The sequence below is a fragment of the Bufo bufo genome, chromosome 2, assembly GCF_905171765.1.
Source record: "Bufo bufo chromosome 2, aBufBuf1.1, whole genome shotgun sequence".
NCBI lineage: Eukaryota > Metazoa > Chordata > Amphibia > Anura > Bufonidae > Bufo > Bufo bufo.
In genome coordinates this window covers 71,945,630-71,971,962 of record NC_053390.1, presented here as the reverse complement: position 1 = coordinate 71,971,962, position 26,333 = coordinate 71,945,630, and the positions used below count along the sequence as shown (strand labels likewise).

Sequence of the window (26,333 nt, the reverse complement as noted above, 5' to 3'; positions counted from 1 at the left end):
GATCAACAACAGCATGCTGATAGAGGGGTAAACAAAAGCAGGAATACAAGAGAAGTTATCGTTATATGCAGACGATATGTTAGTATATTTGGCAGATCCTGGTCCCTCTCTAGAGGCACTCTTGGTTACCGAAAACAGTTTTGGAACTTACTCAGGACTTCGGGTCAATTGGGCGAAGTCTAGCCTGTGCCTTGTTGATGAGGTGGACAAAACAGACGTGTTTCCACTGTCTCGATTAGAGGTGGTTGATTGCTTTGTATACTTGGGGATTCGGATACACAGAGACCCTAGTCAGTTTTATCAACTGAATGTGGTACCTACGATGGAGTATATTACCCGTAAAATCAAGGCCTGGGAAAACCTGCCACTGTCACTGGTGGGCCAAATAAACAATTGTCAAAATGGTATTATTACCTAAACTGCTATATGTCTAGACTCTAGAGCAACTCCAATGAAAATTCCCAAATCTCACTTTGAGTCCTTAGATAGAGTGCTGTCACCATTCTTGTGGAGACACCAGGCTCCTAGGTTGGCTAGGAAATCCCTAAAGGCTTTATACTCGCAGGGGAAACTGAGATTGCCAGATATGTATATTTATTATATCGCCTCGCAACTGGTATATGCATCCCGGTGGATCAGGGCAGATGCGAATAACCCAGCAGTGGTCCTTGAGGCAGTGCTAGTGGGCTCATATGAGGCACTGGCAAACCTGGTATATCTGGGAGGGGCGCACAAGGTGAAACACTACACGGAGGCTATGGCGAATGTGGTGGCGGCATGGAAGACGTTTGTAGAGGTACGCCCTCTGTGGCAAAACAAGCATCTTAAAGAGCTCCTCTCCTATGAATTCTGGCCTCAGAAAGTGGTGAGATATCTTACCCAAATATATCAAGACGGATTTTTCCATACTTTTGATAGTCTCCAAAGTGTTTACAACCTACCCCTTACGAGTTTCTATCGATACCTCCAGTTGAGACACGCCTGAGGGACACAGTTTAAAATTTTACCTCTACAGTTGAAATGTGGTCCCCTCAAATCCATCGCTAGGCGGGCACAGCCATATAAACCAGTTTCCTCTTTCTACGGGGAGATAATGAAAATGCAAGATTCACCACTCCGGTGATCATTTGAGCTTGGTATTGATTTGGGTGGGGCAACGGGGTGCTCAGGTGTGTATGTGTGTGTGGTGTGAATGAAGTCTAGTGATCGCTCAATATTTCCGGGGGGATAATGCCATAAAAAGACATAGGCATGTAATTTTGTTTTTTTGTGTTCCCTCTTTATTATTGGATTTTTCCTGTGACCGATTACTGCAATACCTGGGCTTGCTGCCTTCAATAATGTCTAATGTTCTTTCTTGTTTTCTTTCATCCCGGTTGGGATGCTGATGTACTGTAAACTAAAATGTGTAAATAAATACTATAAAATAAAATAAATGCAGATAGTAGAATAATGGGATAAGAAATGTAATTTCCTGTGGAAACCATTCCAGGAAGATTGCTTCATAAAAGTAATGAAAGCAAGAAAATACACACAAGGAGCAGAGCAGGGTAGTAATGAGACCCCACAACTGCTACCTGTGAACGAATAACACCAAACAGAATTACAGTGGTTAGGGAACGGGTTAACAGTGCAGCGGCCAAGGAGGAGCGAGCGGAGGATGGGAGTGGTAGCTATGGCCTGGAGGTTTTGGCACTCAATCTCTCCCTCTGGCACTCCCTGGGGCCATGCCTTTCTTCTCTTGGGACACACCCTGGTATTGGGGCTCCTGTCTGGTTGCAGTTGGGATGCCCTTGATGTTAGATGTTGGCAGGGGCGGACTGGGAACTTAAAGTAGCCCTGGAAAAAACTAAAAGTGGCCCCAGATACCACAGTGCAGCATAAAACACTGCCTAAATGAATTAATGCTGAGAGCATCAAATCTTTTTGAACCTGGCCCTCTGGGCATCGGCCCACCAGGAAATTTCCATGTAGGTTCTATGACCAGTCCGCCCCTGGGTGTTGCTCTGGGTGCAAGGCAGGAGAGCAGATGCAATGGCCAGTAAATGGTCAGTAACCAGGCCAATTGCTATCAATAAATAAGGCTCTTGACTAAGGACTAAGTGTTTCAAGAGGACATAGTTTTAAATTAGAGGGGCAAAGGTTTAAAAGTAATATCAGGAAGTATTACTTTACTGAGAGAGTAGTGGGTGCATGGAATAGCCTTCCTGCAGAAGTGGTAGCTGCAAATACAGTGAAGGAGTTTAAGCATGCATGGGATAGGCATAAGGCCATCCTTCATATAAGATAGGGACAAGGACTATCCATAGTACTCAGTATATTGGGCAGACTAGATGGGCCAAATGGTTATTATCTGCCGACACATTCAAAAAAAAATCAATAAGATTAGTTTGACATTATCTCCCTGAAGTAAACCCATGCTGTTTTTCATCTTTCAATTCATGGGATTTTAGATACTCCACAATCCTCTCCTTAAGTATGGTTTCCATTAATTTCCCCACTATTGAGGTCAGGCTTACTGGCCTATAGTTGCCCGATTCCTTCATTTTCCTTTGTATAAACTGAACAGAAGTATTCATTGAGGCAGTCAGCTGGTTCTTTATCTTCTTCCATATACCTTCCATCTTTTGTTTTTAATTTGGAAATTCCTGGTTTTAATTTCCTTTTTTCATTTATGTATCTGAAGAATGTCTTATCGCCTTTTTTCACTGACTGAGACCATTTCTCTTCTGCCTGTGCTTTAGAAGCTCTTATAACTTGCTTGGCCTCTCTCTGTCTAATCTTATAAATTTCCCTGTGATCCTCGTTTTAGTTTTTTTTAGAATGACTAAATGCTATATTTTTGTTTTTAATGATTTTGGCCACTTCTGCTGAGTACCACAGCGGTCTCTTCTTTTTTTTGCTTTTACTAACAAGCCTAATGCAATTATCTGTTGACTTCAATAGTGCCACTTTTTAGTAGTCCCATTTCTCCTGGACTCCAATGAAACTGTTCCAATCTGATAGGGACTTGTATACCACTAATCAAATTTTTGAAAAGTCAGTTTTTCTAAAATCTAAAACTTTTGTTTTTCTGTGGTGTGACTCAGTCACTGTACTTATACTAAACCACACTGACTGGTGATCACTAGATCCCAAGCTTTCCCCTACAGTAATATCAGATACCAAATTCCCATTTGTGAATACTAAATCTAAAATGGCCTCCTACCGGGTTGGTTCCTCAACTACTTGCTGTAGAGATAATCCCAGTAGGGAATTTAGAATATCTGTACTCCTGGCAGAACTAGCTATTTTGGTTTTCCAGTTTACCTCAGGAAGATTAAAGTCTCCCATAATGATAACTTCCCCTTTCAATGTCATTTTAGCCATTTCCTCAACCGTTTCCTCATCCGTCTTGCTCCGCACCACATCGCGGACAGAAAAATACTGCTTGCAGCGTTTTTCTGTCTGCAATGGGGACGCAAACAAACGGAACAGAATGCATTTTGGAGCATTCCGTTTCGTTCAGTTTTGTCCCCATTGACAATGAATAGGGACAAAATTGAAGCGTTTTCTTCCGCTATTGAGATCCTATGACTGATCTCAATAGCGGAATTGAAAACGCTAATGTGAAAGTAGCCTTAGATTGGCTTCCATCCTCCACACTGGAGTTGTGGAGGAATGCATACTTACCTGTTCCTGCAGCTCCGTTCCAGCTCCACCGGTCCCTCCTTGTAAGCCCGCAAGGGGTTCACGTATGCTGTTATAGCCCAGGACTGGCCTCAGTAGTGACAAGCCCCCAAAGCAGCACATCAATTGGTCACTTGCGGGACATAATACACCTGCAGCCAGTCATTGGCTGCACCTGCAGCCAGTCATTGGCTGCAGTGACACACATGACCCCGTCCATGCTAGAAGTTTATGAGTGGGGACTTGGGAGTGTAGCGAATGCAGCGGTGAACAGAAGGAGCCGGAACTGAGTAGTGGGGAGCAGGCTTCCCTCCACAGGTCTGGTGGGGAGGACTGGGAGCCAAAAAAGTGTTAAAAGGGTAAACTAACCCTTTAAGGCTCTGTTTACAATCATGTTCAAATTTCCAGATAAATTGCATAAATGGGTATTACTAGCATCCAGCAGACCCCACTGATGTACAACGGTGTCCACATTTCAGAAAAATGTAAAGCATGAAGAAACAAAATATGTAAAGTGAAAGGGTTTTGATGTGCATGTCCTGTACGTACAGTATGCTACCAGAAGTTAAAAAATGTGCTTTACTGCGTATTTATGCATTTTCCTGTAGAATAAGCAGTTGACAGGTCTTCACTGTCACCACTAGGTGGTGCTGTATCCCCTCCCCATGCGGAGGAGGCGTTAAAACAGTTTAGAAGGAGACACATTATAGACATTGATGACTGCAGACGTAACTGAAACCAGCTCTGTATTAAACCAGCCAGAGAACGAAAAAAACTAGAAAAAAAGAGCAAAAGATATATTTGAGGGGCATGCCAGAAGCACAATAGAAGGTGCAAGTAGAAGTCCTGTGGAGAGATGGCCTGAATAGGACCTTTGAGTCTCCACAGCCATGCGTCTGGGAGAATAAGTGCCTGGACACACCCATGGAGCAGACGGTCCACCTGCATAAAGAAAATATCCACATCCTACATGTCCTGGTTGTGGAAATGTTTATCGGGAGTATTGCAACCAGTTAAAAAGATACAAAAAAATTTGATGTTGGGGGCCACCCCGTGGTTGCACTGCATAGAGAAGGTTAGAAATGTTGCACCCAATTACTGGACACTTATGCTAGAGAAGTGCAGTGCAAGGAGAACTGTCTGGTAACTATTACTGCAGCCAAGTGTCCTGTAATATCTATGGAAAGTGCACTGGTATAACCCCTGCCAGTCCATGCATGCCAAAACTGTGACTGGAATTTGGCTCTTTAGTAAAGACCCCTTTGCTAATAACTTGGCTTTATTATTTCCCGCACTGCTACACTGCACAGACATCTGCAGCTGCAAAGGGACCTTGCCTTGCACTTCTCCCCATTCATCACCATCAAGGGCACCCTGAACCACCATCAGGCCAGAGAACCCCAAAGAGCAGGGTGTGCTCCGAAGGAAAGAAAAGTGCGCCCTTCCTGTCACTGCACGGCCCAGAGGACCGTCAAAGTGAGTAACCACTACAACCACCATTCTTGCTACTATCACTCCTCTCTCCTCCCCTGGACATGCTGCATAATATTATACTTAAGAACACTTAAGAGCGCTGGTCTCCAATCACCAGATTGTAGGTCTATAATTAACAGGGGTCTGCAAATACAGGAGTAAGAGGATTTAATTAATATATTATGAATGATATCATTACAATACATCCAGGTCTATAGGTAGATCATATAAGACTACGGTATGGGTTACCACTAGGGGGAGTAGCAAAGGGAGATCAATACCGTATATCCGAATATACCCATTCACAAGTCACCCAAAATTCCCTTTTGTATCAACGGTGCGGTAACCGCGTCAGGGAGAGATCTCCGAGGGCTCATTTCTATTCCGTATAAGATCAATTGTCACTTTGGAGACTGCCATATAAAAAATATTATAAATAAATAAATATATATATATATATATATACACACACACACATACATAAAAGGAAAATCTGGCAGCACTCCCTTCAGCAGTACCACAGGGTGCAAGCGGTGGTCCCTCGATTCAGGACGGAAGATAAAGAAGAAGATCCGCAGCACTCCTTGAAAGAGACGTTTAGGTTCTGTGAGAGAACCGAAACGTCTCTTTCAAGGAGTGCTGCGGATCTTCTTCTTTATAAATATATATTGTTTTATAATATACATATCAGACTAATTTACAATTGGTGATTACGGTAAAGGGTTACAGACAAGGGGTAGTTTTACACTTTTTCCCATTTAACCCTTGTTGTTAACAATGCTCAGGAGTTTTGTTCTTTGCGATCTATGTAGTTGTATATGCCTTCTTTTTTTTTTTGAAGAGTTCTTATAACTAAAAATTATTAATAGTGTACATTATTAATAGTCACAGGGACACAAATGTATGTAGGAAATCGCACACACATTCAGTAGAAGTTTCTTAAAGCGGCTCTGTCACCAGATCACCCCCATTAAACCAGGCACATAGCCTGGTAGGGGTCATCTTGCAGTATAAAATGATACCTTCCTCCTCAGTGTCGGCACCGCAGTTGTTGATAAAATCGGACTTTTATTCCTTTGCTGGCGGGCAATTTCGAGCACCAGGAGGCGGGATTTTCCAGTATGATTGACAGCACTAGAGTACGACTGACTTATTGTAGCGCTGTCAATCAAGAGGAGGGGGTGCTCATACTGAAAAAGGCCGCCTCTTGGTGCGCAAAATTACCTGCCAGCAAAGGAATAAAAGTACGAGTTTATGAACAACCATGGCGCCGACAGTGAGGAGGAAGCGATCACTTTAAACTGCAGGATCACCCCTACTAGGCTATGTGCCTGGTTTAATAGGGGTGATCTGGAGATAGAGCTGCTTTAAGGCTAGGACTACACTGCAACTTTTTGTAGCGCAAATGTTTGATTTCAACCATTCAAGTACAGCTGCAGTTCAGATTCACGTATTCAGTTGAATGCAATCTCCTGGACTGCAGATGTCATTCAATAGTTCAAATCAATCAGTCGTGCTACAAAAAGTCGCGCTGTAGCCCAGGCCTAAAGAGAGCCTGTCAGCAGGAAATTAACTGATAAACCAGGCGACACCGCTAAATGTAATAACACCTTTCTCTTAGCAATCCATTGCTTCATTCTGGAGGAAAAAGTACTTTTAATCCATATGCAGCCAAGCAGTTAAGTGCACCAAGGGCGGGCCCAAGCCATTCAGTGCACCCTTGCTCCTACTGCTTCCTCTGTCTGCCCCCTCCTTCTCCTTCTTGGAGGACAGGGCTAGGACAGCTGATGATGCAGGAACCTGGCCCTGCCGGTCAAGAAGGAGAGGGAGAGCTGGAAGAGGAAGCAAGGGTGCAAACAGTAGTCGGGCCCACCCTCAGTGCACTTAACTGCTCATTTGCATATGGATTAAAAAGCATTTTTTTCTCCAGAATGAAGCAAAGGATCGCTAAGTGAAAGGTATCATTACATTCAGCTGAGTTCGTCCTGCAAGACATGGTGCCTGGTTTAACAACAGATATTGTCATTCGCACCAAGTAATTTTTAACTGTATTTTTAAGAAAATGACTGCAGGTTGGTGGAGGAGTGAGCTTTTATGCTTAGCATAGACATAAGACAGCCACTGACTGATATCTTCTTTGACTCCACCATATACATTAGACACTACTGAGCAGAGCAATATATACCGCCACACAGAGTCCATATAGTTATCCGCACAGACGACACCCAGATACACAGTGCCATACAGCATCCAGGTAAACCGCTCTATGCAATCAGCTGTAGGCCTGTGTCAACATCCCTATTGGTACAGGAAAGCTTCCCTGGTGGTCCAAGGGAGCTAATGTCGGCAACATTGGTGGTCTAGGACAGAGATGAGGGTTAATGCCTGCACTCCTGGTGGTCTAGGTAAGAAAAGGGGTAAATGTCTGACTCCCTAGTGGTCCCTTATTGCACTGATCATAAAGAAAAGTACAAGGTAGGCAAAGGCAGGACTATGTGGCTGCGAATGACCACCCAGCCAGAACACTAAGGGGACAGCTAAGGTGTGGGACCAGACTTCTGACAACTAGAGAGTTTTTCAGCTACATGACAACGCAAGTGAAAGAGAACAATGGCTGGCACCGCTATACCCAACGTTAGCGGACTCTACCCAGGGTTTCCCATTCTGGGGATTTTGTGCCCATCCACAGTATGGTGTTTAATATCTGGCAGTAAATGGCTATGGTGAGAACATTACATATATCATGCAGATAGGAGAAATTTCTTACCTGGCGGACCCTGGAGTTTGGCCTTTTTAACTGCAAAAACAAAAAGTTGAAATTAGCGCAAAACACGTACAAAGATCTTGTGATGCCCCAATCTAGTCTCACGTCTCTAACGCCATTCTTCCCGTTTTCAGTACAATCCAGCATCGCCTTGACCAGACAGGGGCCAGACGATCCGATGTTCTGGATTACTGGACGGTCACAGCAAACATCTAAAATTGCACTTTAGAAACGTTGGGCTTGTGTATCGCTCACAAAGGACTTTCTACACTGCTACGTGAGAGGTCAGGACTAGGCCAAGCAGCTTTTCACCCGCTTAGGGTAGGTCCACACATCAGGAGGATCTGCGGATATTCATGGATGTGCTGGATCCACATTAGGATCAGTCCCATTCAACAGGGCGAATCCATGGCTTTTCCCATGGAATGAATGAACCTGCTCATCTCTTGAACAGATCATTTTCATCCATGAAGAATGTCAACAGGCTTTATAGAGATTATGGTGTGGAACCTGGAATGTGTGACTGGGCTTAAAGGGGTCTTCTGAGCCTGGGACCCCTTTTTATACGGCCTGGTGGGTAGGACTCACTTGTCACTGGGACTTCCATTTCATCACTGAGCTCCCTGCTTCTCCACTCATGGTCCCTGCTGGACCGGAGGAGTGACCAGCCATCTACATGCGTACCACCACCGCCAGCTAATTAATGGTTTCATTGGAGACATATGCACATGAACGCTGCCAGCACTAAGGCCACCGACTGGCTGGCAGCGGGGACAAGGATAGACAGCACGTCACTTGCAGTCCAGCACGGAACAGAAGCGGGGTAGAAGAGAGCTGGAACAGGAGTGCTGGGGACAGGTGAAGGTTTTTTGTTTATGTTCATCAATTATTACATGATTCCTACCGGGACCGATCACTTACAGGTGAAACTCGAAAAATTCGAATATCGTGCAAAGTTCATTTACTTCAGTAATGCAACTCAGGCTACTTTCACATTAGCGTTTTTTGCGGATCCGTCATGGATCTGCAAAAACGCTTCCGTTACAATAATACAACCGCATGCATCCTTCATGAACGGATCCGGTTGTATTATGTCTTCTATAGCAATGACGGATCCGTCTTGAACACCATTGAAAGTCAATGGGGGACAGATCCGTTTTCTATTGTGCAAGTGAAAACGGATCCGTCCCCATTGAGTTACATTGTGTGTCAGGACGGATCCGTTTGGCTCAGTTTCGTCAGACGGACACCAAAGAGGAATGGAGACTGATCGGAGGCTGATCGGAGGCAAACTGATGCATTCTGAGCGGATCCTTTTCCATTCAGAATGCATTAGGGTAAAACTGATCCGTTTTGGACCGCGTGTGAGAGCCCTGAAAGCCAAAACGCGAGTGTGAAAGTAGCCTTAAAAGGTGACACTAACATATGAGACTCATTACATGCAAAGCGAGATATTTCAAGCCTTTATTTGTTATAATTTGGATGATTATGGCTTACATTTATGAAACCCCAAAGTCACAATCTCAGGTGCCCTTTGCTCAGGGGGTATGGATTAATTAGCTGACTAGAGTGCGACACTTTGAGCCTAGAATATTGAACCTTTTTTCACAATGTTCTAATTTTAAGTTGCATTACTGAAATAAAGGAACATTTGCACGATATTCTACTGGGGCCGAGCAGATAGATCCCTACTGGGGCCGAGCAGATAGATCCCTACTGGGGCCCAGCAGATAGATCCCTACTGGGGCCCAGCAGATAGATCCCTACTGGGGCCCAGCAGATAGATCCCTACTGGGGCCCAGCAGATAGATCCCTACTGGGGCCCAGCAGATAGATCCCTACTGGGGCCCAGCAGATAGATCCCTACTGGGGCCCAGCAGATAGATCCCTACTGGGGCCCAGCAGATAGATCCCTACTGGGGCCCAGCAGATAGATCCCTACTGGGGCCCAGCAGATAGATCCCTACTGGGGCCCAGCAGATAGATCCCTACTGGGGCCCAGCAGATAGATCCCTACTGGGGCCCAGCAGATAGATCCCTACTGGGGCCCAGCAGATAGATCCCTACTGGGGCCCAGCAGATAGATCCCTACTGGGGCCGAGCAGATAGATCCCTACTGGGGCCGAGCAGATAGATCCCTACTGGGGCCGAGCAGATAGATCCCTACTGGGGCCGAGCAGATAGATCCCTACTGGGGCCGAGCAGATAGATCCCTACTGGGGCCGAGCAGATAGATCCCTACTGGGGCCCAGCAGATAGATTCCTACTGGGGCCCAGCAGATAGATCCCTACTGGGGCCCAGCAGATAGATCCCTACTGGGGCCCAGCAGATAGATCCCTACTGGGGCCCAGCAGATAGATCCCTACTGGGGCCCATCAGATAGATCCCTACTGGGGCCCAGCAGATAGATCCCTACTGGGGCCCAGCAGATAGATCCCTACTGGGGCCCAGCAGATAGATCCCTACTGGGGCCCAGCAGATAGATCCCTACTGGGGCCCAGCAGATAGATCCCTACTGGGGCCCAGCAGATAGATCCCTACTGGGGCCCAGCAGATAGATCCCTACTGGGGCCGAGCAGATAGATCCCTACTGGGGCCGAGCAGATAGATCCCTACTATTTTCCTATAATGTGCAAGCACGACCACAGCTGCTGGATTGCAGGGTGGTCATAACCATGGAAACGAGCAGTGTATAATGTGATGGAAAACTTAATCCAGCCAGCAAAGGATGCAATATGGACAATCACAATACATTAGTAGGTGCCTGGTATTAACTTTCATTACATGATAAATGCCATTTGCTGAAGGGAGACAACCTCTTTAAGGGCCCATTCACACAACCGTATTTTTCTTTCCACATCCGTTCCGCATTTTTGCAGATCAGATGCAGACCCATTCATTTCTATGGGACTGCAAAATCCGTGGATAGCACACCGTGTTCCATCTGTCCGCAAAAAAGATAGAACATGACCTATACTTGTCTGCAAAATGCGGTCCATGGCCCTATTCAAGTCTATGGTTCCACAAAAATGCGCAAAGCACATGGAATGTGTTCCGTATGCAATCCGTATTTTGTGGATCCGTGTCCACAAACTTAATGCCTTGTCATGTCACCTTTGAATCTTTATTAAAGCGATACCTTCCGTTTTTTGCAGTTCCGCAAAATACAGAAGACATACGGAAATATACATTCCGTTTTTTTGCAGACATGTAGAAGATTTTGCTGAACAACTGATGCAGATATTTGCGAACCGCAAATAACATACGTCTGTCTGAAGGTTCACACCTCTGTTTAAATGGCCAAGCCGGATACTGCCATTCACCGCCACACCCCACGGACTACAATGGAATCCAGCAGGGATCCCGCTGGTTTCCTGCAGGAGTGCCGGGTTTTAGCCAGCATGCAGAGTTTTTGGTCTGGCCGTAAGCCACCACTCATGCTGGAAAGTGGCCAGATCCCACTATAGTCAATTGGGTCTGGAGGTTGAATGGCTGTATCTGGCTAAGCAGGGTCTGGGGGACTCCAGCAGGCAGATACTGTACATTTAGCGCAAATGTGAACCTACCCTAAGCTCCCCATGGAGGCGTTCAGGTTTTTTGATGCAATTTTGGAAGCTAAAACACAGGAGAGGATCCCAAAGGAAGGACACATAAAACGAAAGAAGGAGGCTTCTCCACTTTTGACTAAGGGTGCCAGTATACTTGTGTATGGGTTAAATACCTGCATCCCTGCTGGTCTAAGGTGGTTTAGAGGGTTAAATGCCTGCATCCCTGGTGGTCTGAGGCAGGGAAGAGGGTAAATGCCTGCATTCCCTGGTGGTCTGAGGCAGTGAAGAGGGTTAAATGCCTGCATCCCTGGTGGTCTGAGGCAGTGAAGAGGGTTAAATGCCTGCATCCCTGGTGGTCTGAGGCAGTGAAGAGGGTTAAATGCCTGCATCCCTGGTGGTCTGAGGCAGTGAAGAGGGTTAAATGCCTGCATCCCTGGTGGTCTGAGGCAGGGAAGAGGGTAAATGCCTGCATTCCCTGGTGGTCCGAGGCAGTGAAGAGGGTTAAATGCCTGCATCCCTGGTGGTCTGAGGCAGTGAAGAGGGTTAAATGCCTGCATCCCTGGTGGTCTGAGGCAGTGAAGAGGGTTAAATGCCTGCATCCCTGGTGGTCTGAGGCAGTGAAGAGGGTTAAATGCCTGCATCCCTGGTGGTCTGAGGCAGTGAAGAGGGTTAAATGCCTGCATCCCTGGTGGTCTGAGGAAGTGAAGAGGATTCAATTCCTGAATTCCTGCTGGTCTGAGGAAGTGAAGAGGATTCAATTCCTGCATCCCTGGTGGTCCGAGGCAGTAAAGAGGATTAAATTCCTGAATTCCTGCTGGTCTGAGGCAGTGAAGAGGGTTAAATGCCTGCATCCCTGGTGGTCTGAGGCAGTGAAGAGGGTTAAATGCCTGCATCCCTGGTGGTCTGAGGCAGGGAAGAGGGTAAATGCCTGCATTCCCTGGTGGTCCGAGGCAGTGAAGAGGGTTAAATGCCTACATCCCTGGTGGTCTGAGGAAGTGAAGAGGATTCAATTCCTGAATTCCTGCTGGTCTGAGGAAGTGAAGAGGATTCAATTCCTGCATCCCTGGTGGTCCGAGGCAGTAACCACTTCAGCCCCCAGTGCTTAAACACCGTGAAAGACCAGGCCACTTTTTACACTTCTGACCTACACTACTTTCACCGTTTATTGCTCGGTCATGCAACTTACCACCCAAATGAATTTTACCTCCTTTTCTTCTCACTAATAAAGCTTTCATTTGGTGGTATTTCATTGCTGCTGACATTTTTACTTTTTTTGTTATTAATCGAAATTTAACGATTTTTTTGCAAAAAAATGACATTTTTCACTTTCAGTTGTAAAATTTTGCAAAAAAAACGAGATCCATATAGAAATTTTGCTCTAAATTTATAGTTCTACATGTCTTTGATAAAAAAAAAATGTTTGGGTAAAAAAAAAATGGTTTGGGTAAAAGTTATAGCGTTTACAAACTATGGTACAAAAATGTGAATTTCCGCTTTTTGAAGCAGCTCTGACTTTCTGAGCACCTGTCATGTTTCCTGAGGTTCTACAATGGCCAGACAGTACAAACACCCCACAAATGACCCCATTTCGGAAAGTACACACCCTAAGGTATTCGCTGATGGGCATAGTGAGTTCATAGAACTTTTTATTTTTTGTCACAAGTTAGCGGAAAATGATGATTTTTTTTTATTTTTTATTTTTTATTTTTTTTCTTACAAAAGTCTCATATTCCACTAACTTGTGACAAAAAATAAAAACTTCTATGAACTCACTATGCCCATCACGAAATACCTTGGGGTCTCTTCTTTCCAAAATAGGGTCACTTGTGGGGTAGTTATACTGCCCTGGCATTCTAGGGGCCCAAATGTGTGGTAAGGAGTTTGAAATCAAATTCTGTAAAAAATGACCTGTGAAATCCGAAAGGTGCTCTTTGGAATATGGGCCCCTTTGCCCACCTAGGCTGCAAAAAAGTGTCACACATCTGGTATCTCCGTACTCAGGAGAAGGTGGGGAATGTGTTTTGGGGTGTCTTTTTACATATACCCATGCTGGGTGAGATAAATATCTTGGTCAAATGCCAACTTTGTATAAAAAAATGGGAAAAGTTGTCTTTTGCCAAGATATTTCTCTCACCCAGCATGGGTATATGTAAAATGACACCCCAAAACACATTCCCCACCTTCTCCTGAGTACGGAGATACCAGATGTGTGACACTTTTTTGCAGCCTAGGTGGGCAAAGGGGCCCATATTCCAAAGAGCACCTTTCGGATTTCACAGGTCATTTTTTACAGAATTTGATTTCAAACTCCTTACCACACATTTGGGCCCCTAGAATGCCAGGGCAGTATAACTACCCCACAAGTGACCCCATTTTGGAAAGAAGACACCCCAAGGTATTCCGTGAGGGGCATGGCAAGTTCCTAGAATTTTTTATTTTTTGTCACAAGTTAGTGGAAAATGATGATTTTTTTTTTTTTTTTTTTTTTCATACAAAGTCTCATATTCCACTAACTTGTGACAAAAAATAAAAACTTCTATGAACTCACTATGCCCATCACGAAATACCTTGGGGTCTCTTCTTTCCAAAATGGGGTCACTTGTGGGGTAGTTATACTGCCCTGGCATTCTAGGGGCCCAAATGTGTGGTAAGGAGTTTGAAATCAAATTCTGTAAAAAATGACCTGTGAAATCCGAAAGGTGCTCTTTGGAATATGGGCCCCTTTGCCCATCTAGGCTGCAAAAAAGTGTCACACATCTGGTATCTCCGTACTCAGGAGAAGGTGGGGAATGTGTTTTGGGGTGTCTTTTTACATATACCCATGCTGGGTGAGATAAATATCTTGGTCAAATGCCAACTTTGTATAAAAAAATGGGAAAAGTTGTCTTTTGCCAAGATATTTCTCTCACCCAGCATGGGTATATGTAAAATGACACCCCAAAACACATTCCCCAACTTCTCCCGAGTACGGCGATACCAGATGTGTGACACTTTTTTGCAGCCTAGATGCGCAAAGGTGCCCAAATTCCTTTTAGGAGGGCATTTTTAGACATTTGGATACCAGACTTCTTCTCACGCTTTGGGGCCCCTAGAATGCCAGGGCAGTATAAATACCCCACATGTGACCCCATTTTGGAAATAAGACACCCCAAGGTATTCAATGAGGGGCATGGCGAGTTCATAGAAATTTATTTTTTTTGGCACAAGTTAGCGGAAATTGATATTTTTAATTTTTTTCTCACAAAGTCTCCCGTTCCGCTAACTTGGGACAAAAATTTCAATCTTTCATGGACTCAATATGCCCCTCACGGAATACCTGGGGGTGTCTTCTTTCCGAAATGGGGTCACATGTGGGGTATTTATACTGCCCTGGCATTCTAGGGGCCCTAAAGCGTGAGAAGAAGTCTGGAATATAAATGTCTAAAAAATTTTACGCATTTGGATTCCGTGAGGGGTATGGTGAGTTCATGTGAGATTTTATTTTTTGACACAAGTTAGTGGAATATGAGACTTTGTAAGAAAAAAAAAAAAAAAATTCCGCTAACGGGCCAAAAAAATGTCTGAATGGAGCCTTACAGGGGGGTGATCAATGACAGGGGGGTGATCAATGACAGGGGTGTGATCAATGACAGGGGTGTGATCAGTGACAGGGGGGTGATCAATGACAGGGGGGGGTGATCAATGACAGGGGGGTGATCAGGGAGTCTATATGGGGTGATCACCACAGTCATTGATCATGCCCCTGTAAGGCTTCATTCAGACGTCCGGATGCGTTTTGCGGATCGGATCCATCTATCAGTGCATCCGTAAAAATCATGCGGACATCTGAATGGAGCTTTACAGGGGGGTGATCAGGGAGTCTATATGGGGTGATCACCACAGTCATTGATCATGCCCCTGTAAGGCTTCATTCAGACGTCCGGATGCGTTTTGCGGATCGGATCCATCTATCAGTGCATCCGTAAAAATCATGCGGACATCTGAATGGAGCTTTACAGGGGGGTGATCAGGGAGTCTATATGGGGTGATCACCACAGTCATTGATCATGCCCCTGTAAGGCTTCATTCAGACGTCCGGATGCGTTTTGCGGATCGGATCCATCTATCAGTGCATCCGTAAAAATCATGCGGACATCTGAATGGAGCTTTACAGGGGGGTGATCAGGGAGTCTATATGGGGTGATCACCACAGTCATTGATCATGCCCCTGTAAGGCTCCATTCAGACGTCCGGATGCGTTTTGCGGATCCGATCCATCTATCAGTGCATCCGTAAAAATCATGCGGACATCTGAATGGAGCTTTACAGGGGGGTAATCAATGACAGGGGGGTGATCACCACAGTCATTGATCATGCCCCTGTAAGGCTTCATTCAGACGTCCGGATGCGTTTTGCGGATCGGATCCATCTATCAGTGCATCCGTAAAAATCATGCAGACATCTGAATGGAGCTTTACAGGGGGGTGATCAATGACAGGGGGGTGATCAGGGAGTCTATATGGGGTGATCACCACAGTCATTGATCACGCCCCTGTAAGGCTTCATTCAGACGTCCGGATGCGTTTTGCGGATCCGATCCATCTATCAGTGGATCCGTAAAAATCATGCGGACGTCTGAATGGAGCTTTACAGGGGGTTGATCAATGACAGGGGGGTAATCAATGACAGGGGGGTGATCAGGGAGTCTATATGGGGTGATCAGGGGCTAATAAGGGGTTAATAAGTGACGGGGGGGGGGGGGTGTAGTGTAGTGGTGCTTGGTGCTACTTTACTGAGCTACCTGTGTCCTCTGGTGGTCGATCCAAACAAAGGGGACCACCAGAGGACCAGGTAGCAGGTATATTAGACGCTGTTATCAAAACAGCGTCTAATATACCTGTTAGGGGTTAAAAAAATCACATCTCCAGCCTGCCAGCGAACGATCGCCGCTGGCAGGCTGGAGATCAACTCTCTTACCTTCCGTTCCTGTGAGCGCGCGCGCCTGTGTGCGCGCGTTCACAGGAAATCTCGGCCATCGCGAGATGACGCATATATGCGTGACTCTGCGCAGGGCTGCCACCTCCGGAACGCGATCCTGCGTTAGGCGGTCCGGAGGTGGGTAAAGAGGATTAAATTCCTGAATTCCTGCTGGTCTGAGGCAGTGAAGAGGGTTAAATGCCTGCATCCTTAGTGGTCTAAGGTGGTTTAGAGGGTTAAAGGACTGTAAAAATACAGAAGATTGGAAATAAAACACTTCCTGTCTGATGGTTATGGCACATTTTATATCCGTGTCTCCAGCTGTCACATAATAAACCAGAGAGAAGTGCAGCAAATATCTAACTGTTCCAAGAAGGAGATCAGTGCATGACGCAAGCGCAACGTAAAATGGGTAATTGGATAGCGGCTCACCCTTCCTGCTTTCACAGATAGGTGCTCTCACTAATATGTGATTCACCCAACGTAAAATGGGTCAACAACTCCACTCAAGGAAATACAGGAAACACGGGCATGAAGCCAAAATCACTGACTGGTGAGGTGAATCCTAGATCCACCGGGGATGTGACTGACACAGGAGACCAATGTGTGACAAGCCGGGGGAATCACAAAGTAACACATCCAATCACATGCCACTTAAATACGAATGACTAGCATGAACACAGAGGAGCCATCACATTTACATATTAATCAATCCTGCAGGCGTTGGGGTGGATCACCTTGCACCTTTTTGTTTGCTAAAAAATAACATATCTTTATAGTGGTCCGTTCCCTTCACACAGCCATAGTTACATGATCAAATTCTATGTGCCTTCTGCCACCACTAGAGGGAGTAAACTGCAGATACATTTATAATGGAGCTGTATAAATCTGTATGCAGTCAGCTCCCCCTAGTGGTGGCTGTAGGCAGACATCAAATTCTTCAGGCACGTGTAACTGAAAGCAGTGGATCAGGTCAGTGATCCTCGAAAAGAAGAGCCCATTATGCATAGTAAATGATGGAAGAGTCAAAGAAAATCTGATCTCTATAATGGGGTGTATTTTGGAGAGTTTTCACTGAGTCATATAGTCTGCACAGACACTTTTGACCAAATGCAGCAAATCAGTGGAAAGCGATTGTGAAAACGATTGCCAGACAGTAAGACCGGAGGAAAGCAAATGGCAATCTGACGTCCTGTAGAAGGTCTGCTGACCAGAAACTTTTGCCTACAATCTGATTTGCCCCTAAAAAAAAAAAAAAAAAAAAAAAAAAGAAGATGAAAAAAACCTATGAAACACTTACTGAACACAATTTTGGAGTGTGAAGAAATTTCAATAATCTGCCACCAGCATCTCCCCGATATACAGCATGGCGTGATTTCTCGCCTTAAAAGTGGTCTTCCATGACCCAGCAGTTCCTGCAAATCCACCTTAATTACACATATAACCCCTGCAGGAGAAAGTCTGTAATAGACTTAATGTTCCACATTTGTGTGGCTTGGCCGCTCAGCAACATGGTCACCTGATACCAGCTTCCACTGACATCACATCATACACCAGGTTTCTAGCCTAGGCTATGGACAGAACCTCACGTCTGCTGTGGACGGGGCCTGAACTATTCCACTCCCTGATGCATTGCCAGATGAGGGGGCTGTAGGAGTTTGCGCATGCGATAAGTAAAGGGATAGTTCTGGTCCCTTCCACAGCAGAAGTGAAGTCCCATCCATAGCCCAGGTCAGAAACCTGGTAAAGTTTCTGATGACGATGGAAGCTGGATTTTCAGAAGAGGAGCACCACATGACTAGGTTCCCGAGCAGCCAACTTTGGAATGGTAAGAGTATTACAAAATTTCTCCTAAAGGTGTGTAGGAGACTATCAGAATATAAACTGTGACATATCTTAAAACCACTACAATAACATTGATTATCAGGTGACAATGGCCCCTGTCAAGAGAAGGGACATATTAAGCAGCAAGTGAACAGTCAGCTTTTCGAAGTTGATGTGTTGGAACTTGGAAGCAGAGAAAAAAAGCCAAGAGTAAGGATCTGAGTGGCTTTAAAAAGGACCAAATTATGACGGCTAGACAACTGGGTCACATAGTCTCCAAATCAACCAGTCTTGTGGGATGTTACTCCTTTGCTGTGGTTAGTACCTACTAAAAGTGGTCCAGACAGGGACAGCCAGTAAACCAGCAACATGGTCAAGGGTGACCAAGGCTTACTGATGGGAAGTGAAGGCTTATCGGTCTCGTTCCATCTCACAAAAGGGCTACTGTGGAGCAAATTGTTGAAAAAGTAAATTCTAGCTATGCCAGAAAGGCGACAGGACACAGAGGACACTGGAGCTTGCCGTGTATAGGGCCCTTGTAATCACAGACTGGTCAGAGCACCCATGCTGACCCATGTCCACCACTGAAAGCACCTACAATGGACACGTAAGCATGAGAACTGAAACAATGAAAGAAGGCAGCCTGGTCTGATGAATGAGGTTTTCTGTTACATGTGGGTGGATGGCAGGGTGCATGTACATCACTTACCTGGGGAAGAGACTGTACAGGATGCGGCAGACTAGATGGGCCAAATGGTTCTTATCTGCCGACACATTCTATGTTATGCACAATGGATAGAAGATAAGCCAGCGGAGGCAGCGTGATGTTCTGGGCAATGTTCCCCTAGGAGACCTTACATCCTGGAATCATGTTGATGTGACACATACCACCTACCTAAACGCAGTACAGACAAGTATACCCCTTCATGGCAGCGGTATTTTCTAATGACAGTTGCCTCTTTCAGCAGAATAATGCCCGATCATCACTGCAAAATCTGTTCAGGAGTGAGGACCATTACAAAGATCAAAGTGATGACTGTCTCCAAATTCCCCAGATCTTAATCTGACCGGCATCTGTGGAACATGCTGAAAAACAACTCTGATCCGTCAAGGCCGCACCTCACTACTTACAGGACTTAAAGGATCTGCTGATAATGTCTTGGTGCTGGATACACAAGAGACTTCAGAGGCCTTGCTGAGTCCATGCCTGGATGGGTCAGAGCTGTTTCCGAGGCAAGAGGGAGACCTACACAACATTTGATTGCTGTATATCACACATATAGCATCTTATGCTGGCCCCCCTCATGGCCCTATGTGTCATCCATAGGTCCCCCATAACAGTGCCATTCAAAAGGATCCTCCATAACAGTGCCATTCAAAAGGATCCCCCATAACAGTGCCATTCAAAAGGATCCCCCATAACAGTGCCATTCAAAAGGATCCCCCATAACAGTGCCAACCACAGATCCCCCATAACAGTGTCATCCACAGATCCCCCATAACAATGTCATACCCAGACCACCATTAGTTCAAAATCCAACAAAAGCACACCTTCTGGTTCAAAATAATTTTTTTCTTATTTTCCTCCTCAAAAACCTACGTCTTATAATCAGGTTAGTGTTATAAAGCAAAAAATACGGTACATAGGTGACGGACGGGTGACGGACGGGTCCATACTTACGGATCCATCACACCCAGTACGGACCTAACATGGACTCCATCCGTGTTTCACAGACCATTTATAGGAAATACTCTGAAAATTAATTTTCAGCCGTGCAGGGTCTGTTTTTTTGTAGGGAGAGAAGTCAGATTCCCAACTGTTCAGTAGGCTTACCCCGTAGTTGGTTTACCCGATACAACATATCTTGATGAACCAAAAAAGGAGGGGAACACTGACTCTGCCCCAGGTTGTTGTGGTTCACCATCTACTATTAACACATTTTCCCAGGCGATTGATAGGGTTGGGCGGTACCAAACTTATCCCCGGAGACATTGAGGTCTGCCAATTTAGGACCCGGTGGCAAGGGTCTCCCCCCCCCCCCCCCTGAGCCGGGCCACTCTGCTAGGGTTATCCCTGTCTCATGGGTATCAGTCACTCTCATAGGAGGCCACAGTGCTGGGAAGCCCGGAAAGTCTCTCCCTATTATGAGTTCATAATGTAGATTTGTGGTGACAGCTACCTCGTGGGTCCATCTACCGGCCACGTGGTTAGAGACACCAGCGCTGTGGGGTAGTCTTAAGTCTCAGTGGATGCACATCCCCCCGACTTTCCGGCCAGTATACTCAGTTGACCGCACCAGGGTAGCCCTTACTAGGGTCACCAGACTCCCTGAGTCCAGCAGAGCCTCCGCCGGAGTGTCTCCCACTTCCACCTAGCACAAGTGATCTAGAGACTCTGTGGTACCTGTTACACACAGCCTCCTGGCATATAGCGACTGACGGGCTCAACCCAATGGGGACAGTCAGCCCTTACATGGCCAGGCTTGTGACACCAGCAGACTATAGGAGCCAGGTCCACTGTGAGTACATCCCGGGTGGGTTTTATCGGCTCAAACTTCTGGGCCTGGGGTGGATATAGAACCCTCCTTTAGATTCCTGGTAGCTTTATAGCGTTCCACTAGGTCCACCATCTCAAGGGCATTTCCAGGAGACACCTGATCGATCCAGTGCTAGAGAGGGTATGGCAAAGCCCTCCAGAACATATCGGCTAATAGTCTATCCAGCATGCCGGGGGTCTCAGCACATCAGGCTGTAGCCACTTTTGCAAGAGGTGGAGTAAGTCATAATAGTGGGTCCTTGCAGGCTTAGCCGGCTTAAACCCCCACTGATGTACCCGCTAGGCCCGGACCAACACATTCACCTCTAGTCTTGCCAAAATATCACCCTTTACTTTTTGGTAGTCGGCCGCTTGATCGTCCGGCAAGTCGAAATACACCCACTGGGAATCGGATGCCAAGAATGGAGCAACGACCTCAGCCAGTGGTCACGGGGTAGCTTTTCCCTGATGGCCACTTTTTCGTACATCGCCAGGTAGGTTTCGATGTCATCTGCGGGGGTGATATTAGGAATCACGGCACGGACTGCTTTCCAGGCATCGTGGATGCTCGGGGTTGCCCCTTCTGTCTCCAAAGCCATCATATGTTGTAGCAGCAACTGGTTAGTCTCCTGCTGCTGATTATTAGCCTCACGTTGGTGCAGGTTTGTCTCTCGCTGCTGCAGATTAGCCTCCATGAGGGACTTCACAACAGCCTCCATTTTGTCGTGGGGCACTGGTTGTAATACAGCTGGTTTAATGTACAACATGCAACCGTACCTGAAAAATGCAGAAACCAAAAATATCGGCGTTCACGCCAGGTTCACTGCTCTTGGGCGCATCCTCCACCAATTATTGGTACTCGCTCTGGTAGACAGGATTAGCGGACGCAGAATAGAGGCAACAACAAGTTCTTTGGAACAAACAGTTCAGTATTTTGTTCACACTTCAGGCAAGTGACAAAACAAGCAGTCATATTCAAACAAAAAAAGTCACCTTGCGCTGTTGGTGGTAATTTACACCATGCGGCAATTCTGCCTCCAAGAGTCCTTTCTGATAGCAGCACCAACCTGTTTTCACACCAAACAGGTAGCAAGCCTTCATCCAGACACAAGGCTCCCAGATCCCAACACAGAGACATGACTTCTGAGTAGGGATCGACCGATATAGATTTTTTAGAGGCGATACCGATAATCCGTGAACTTTCAGGCCGATAGCAAATAATTTATACCAATATTTTATATCTCATAATATACATTATATTAGTTGGTAGTCACTGAGGTGGTGGAAATTAGCATTTGGCACTAGTATATTATAAATGCAAATTATAAATTAATAAAGCCCTTAGTTGGTAGTCAATTTATAATTTATAATATACTAGTGCCAAATGCCAATTTCCACACCATCCCCCCCCCTCCTCACTGACTTTATTAACTCCTATCAGACCTCAGATCAGCCCTTTATTAACCCCTATCAGACCTCAGATGAATAAAATAAAACACTCCTCACCTCTCCTGCACCGCGGCTCCTCTTCATCTCCGGGTCTGGCGTCTCGCTCCCCTGTGTTCTCCGGCCCGCGCTGCACTGTCATCTGAAGGCGTGCAGCGCCAGGTCATAGAGCGCACTACGTCATGACGCTGTACGGGGTCAGGACAGTGCAGCGCGGGCCCCTTCAAAGAAGACCAGGGAGGGCGAGTTTTGGAAGCGCTTGCTATGCTTCTTCCCCGCTCCCGGCACCCGATGCATACTAGTGCACGCTTCCATAATGGAAGCATTCACTATTATTCGCTTTATATGCATTATCGGTATATCAGCAAGGTTAGATGCCGATAATGTACAAAATCCTGAATATCGGCCGATAATATCGGTACTTCCGATAAATCGGTCGATCCCTACTTCTGAGCCCAACTGAGTATTTAAGGACAGCCAGGTGCTGCCAAAACTCGGACTGGCATTTAAAATCTGGTCCGGTATTTCACCTTACCTGGCTGTAAATCAGCCCAGCAGCACATGCTGGGATAAAAATACCTGTTTTCCCAGACCAAACCTCTCACTGTGTCACAATACATACACAGAGGAGGAGGCGGCCAGGACTCCACACAATAGTCCATTGTCTGCTGTTCTGCGGTTTCCTCATTGAAATATTAAATCGTCAGAGCCAACAAGGAAGAAACTTAAGACAATTACCATCAAGGTAAACAGAACGTCCAAGAACAAATGGAAACTGCTCAGAAACACAAACATGAATGAGAGCTCCTTGTAAGTGTAGTGACCTACAGGCAGTGTTAAAGGGACAATGGCAGGGGCGGACTGGGAACTTAAAGTGGCCCCAATGTTGTAGGTGGGTCTAAACTGACAAAGTTTGACAACACAAGTAGATGGGGCCAATACAAGTGGGCATGGTCAGTAATACCATAGTGCAGCACAGAATACCATCCCACAGAACCAAATACCACCGTGCAGCACAATATACCTCCCCAGAAGCTATCCCTCTGTGGTGGCCATCAATAGCTGCCATTTTCTGTCCTCTTCCAAATGTCTATAATTAAGATATGGAGCAGTGGGCTTAGGAGGTATGATGTGGGCCACAGCACCAAGCCAGCCCTACCTTCAACATGCTACCTGAACTTCCTCTAATAATGGCACTTTATAGTTGTCCCAGTAGTATGTACCCAGCCAGCAGCAGTGAAGAGGGCTGGGGTGGCCCTATGGGCACAGACTCAACAGGAAAATTCCCCGTAGGGTCTATGGTCAGTCCTCCCCTGGACAATGAGCCTGCAGCACAACTGAAGACAATCTAGTGTTCCCTGTTATCAGCTATTTCAGGCTGATAGAGACTGTGACTATAGGACAGGTGAATGCTATCCATCGCACATGTCCCCCTTGGTGCTGCTGCCAATCTGTGGTGCTAGGTTTGGGCTCTGGACTGAATCAATCTCCTCCTCCCTCTGGCAGCTGGCGGCAAAATAGACCTTTCCTACTTGTCCTGCAGGTGGAGTCTCCTTAGCTATATCGAGCTCCCGCAGAGCATTTGCTACTTCTTGACAAGCAAGATTTTTCTATTTCAATTGTCTGCCTTGCAGTGAAACGAGACCTGGCTGTGAAGAGAGTGACTGAGCATGTGCGACCTGCAGTTCAGTACATGGACATGCACATTGCTATACACTCTGAACACCAGGTGGCGGGATACTAAGCACATAAATGTCATAACTAATGGCATGCAAGTGGCCAGTAAGCTTTATACATGTACAGCGCAAGGATGATGCGGGCTCCAAAGCTGAGCAAGCGCCATCCGCAGCAGGTGTCAACTGTAGATTACCAACTTGACACTCTGCTGCAACGTCCTGATTCGGAGATTGCTTTGCCCCCTCAGATGAATCCGTTAATAGTGACATCTGAGCAGTTAGAAGGAGCCCCCCTCCGTCATCTCTCAGCCTCCCATGATGTGCTCTCATGACAACTGCCCTGTGTCTGCCATCTAAAATGGCTGCCAGTCAGTTTCAGACTTTACACTGACAGGCATAATACACTACAATACAGCGAACAGGAGGTTGGTTCATCAAAGAAAAAAAAAATTACAAAAATAAAAAAGTAAAAAATAAAATAAAAAATGGTATCCCTAAATCAAAAACAATGTAATAATTGCTGGCTTTTTCACCTCTTCCCGTAAGAAATGGTGTAAGAAGTGATTAAAAAAATCGTAGGAGCCCAAAAATCGTACCAATGAGAATAACATCTTGTCCCGCAAAAAAAATAAAAAAATGGAAACAGGTCAATAAAAAAATGTAAAAAAAAAAAAAAGTTATGGAGCTATAATTTTTTATAAAAATATACAGTTTTTATTATGTAACAGTAGTTAGACATAAGACATAAAGGTCGTATGCCATACAGTGAATTCTGAAGAAACTAATGCCCAAAAACAATAGCCTAAATGTTGTTTTTTACCATTTCGCCCAATATAAAAAGGAACCTACGACAGATACATAAAGAACGTATGGCTCTTGAAACGCGTTGATTTAAAAAAAAAAACAAAAAAAAAAAAAAACACAGTACTGGGACCTCGAGGTCCGAATTATGGCAGTCATTGAGAGGTTAATGGGGATGAGTGACAGGAAACAAGGAAAGTTTCCTGGGGAAAAGTGCTGCATCAAGTATCTCGCCTCTGGCCCTGGCCTTACATACATGGCAGTCTATCAGCAGCTCTGTTATTAGTTTTCACTTTAGGGTTACTGGCCCTTTAAGCTACAATGAAAGCCTGAGATGCTCTTCTTCTCCAGCACCGGAGGTTGCGCCTAGAGGGAAAACATCTGGATTTCCGCCTCTCTTGTGGAGATTAATGTGTCACTCGCTTTCAGTACAAGTGCTGGCGGTGGGCATCATGCATTACTATGCTAAAAGCCTAGGAAATATGATGGCTGCACGGCCAACAGTACAATTGTAGAGGCGGCATAAAACTAGCACACCAAATATAATAAAAAGTACATTCCACAAAAACTGAAAATAAAACCACTGTTTACACCTGAAAAATGTTCACAGCACATCCTATGTTTGATGCAAAGGTAAAAGTATGCCAAACTACAACTGACCACCACAACCTAAAAGCCCTATACGGTAAAAAAAGGCGTCTTCACGTAGATGTATGTCTTGGCATAATGTGCAGTCGGGTCTCCTGTGAGGCTGTATGGGCACTGTCCCTGATAATACCTAAAAAGTATAGAAGGAAGGGGGCTAGTAATCCCTGTAACCCGCCCGGAGAAGGGCGACCTGGCCGAAACCTCACCCTAGATACGGCCCTTGTATCCAGATAGCTGGACTCTTCAGGGCACAGATTAGCCGAATAATCTAAATGAGCAGAAATACTATCACTAGAGAGCGATCAAGAGGTAAAAAGTCATCCTGTCCGTCATCTTACTCCGGGGCGGCCTGGGAACTTCAAATCTAATCCAAACGGACAGAAGGCAGGACCAACAATGCCATAGCACAGCACAAAATACCGCAGTGCAGCACAACATACTGCCTCAGCAGAGCCAAATACCACAGTGCAGCACAATATACTGCCTCAGCAGAGCCAAATACCACAGTGCAGCACAATATACTGCCTCAGCAGAGCCAAATACCACAGTGCAGCACAATATACTGCCTCAGCAGAGCCCAATACCACAGTGCAGCACAATATACTGCCTCAGCAGAGCCCAATACCACAGTGCAGCACAATATACTGCCTCAGCGGAGCCAAATACCACAGTGCAGCACAATATACTGCCTCAGCAGAGCCAAATACCACAGTGCAGCACAATATACTGCCTCAGCAGAGCCAAATACCACAGTGCAGCACAATATACTGCCTCAGCAGAGCCAAATACCACAGTGCAGCACAATATACTGCCTCAGCAGAGCCAAATACCACAGTGCAGCACAATATACTGCCTCAGCAGAGCCCAATACCACAGTGCAGCACAATATACTGCCTCAGCAGAGCCCAATACCACAGTGCAGCACAATATACTGCCTCAGCGGAGCCAAATACCACAGTGCAGCACAATATACTGCCTCAGCACAGCCAAA

The 26,333-nt window shown here is 45.8% G+C and overlaps 1 protein-coding gene across 3 annotated transcripts in view; it reads right to left on the bottom strand.

The window, feature by feature from the left end:
• Positions 1–26,333, bottom strand: part of UNC13B (unc-13 homolog B) — a 369,265-nt gene that overhangs the window by 302,771 nt on the left and 40,161 nt on the right. For all 3 annotated transcript variants that reach the window (XM_040421204.1, XM_040421203.1, XM_040421202.1), the window contains exon 3: positions 7,910–7,939. In XM_040421204.1, coding sequence (XP_040277138.1) covers positions 7,910–7,939 — 30 coding nt within the window. The remainder of the gene's footprint in view (positions 1–7,909; positions 7,940–26,333) is intronic.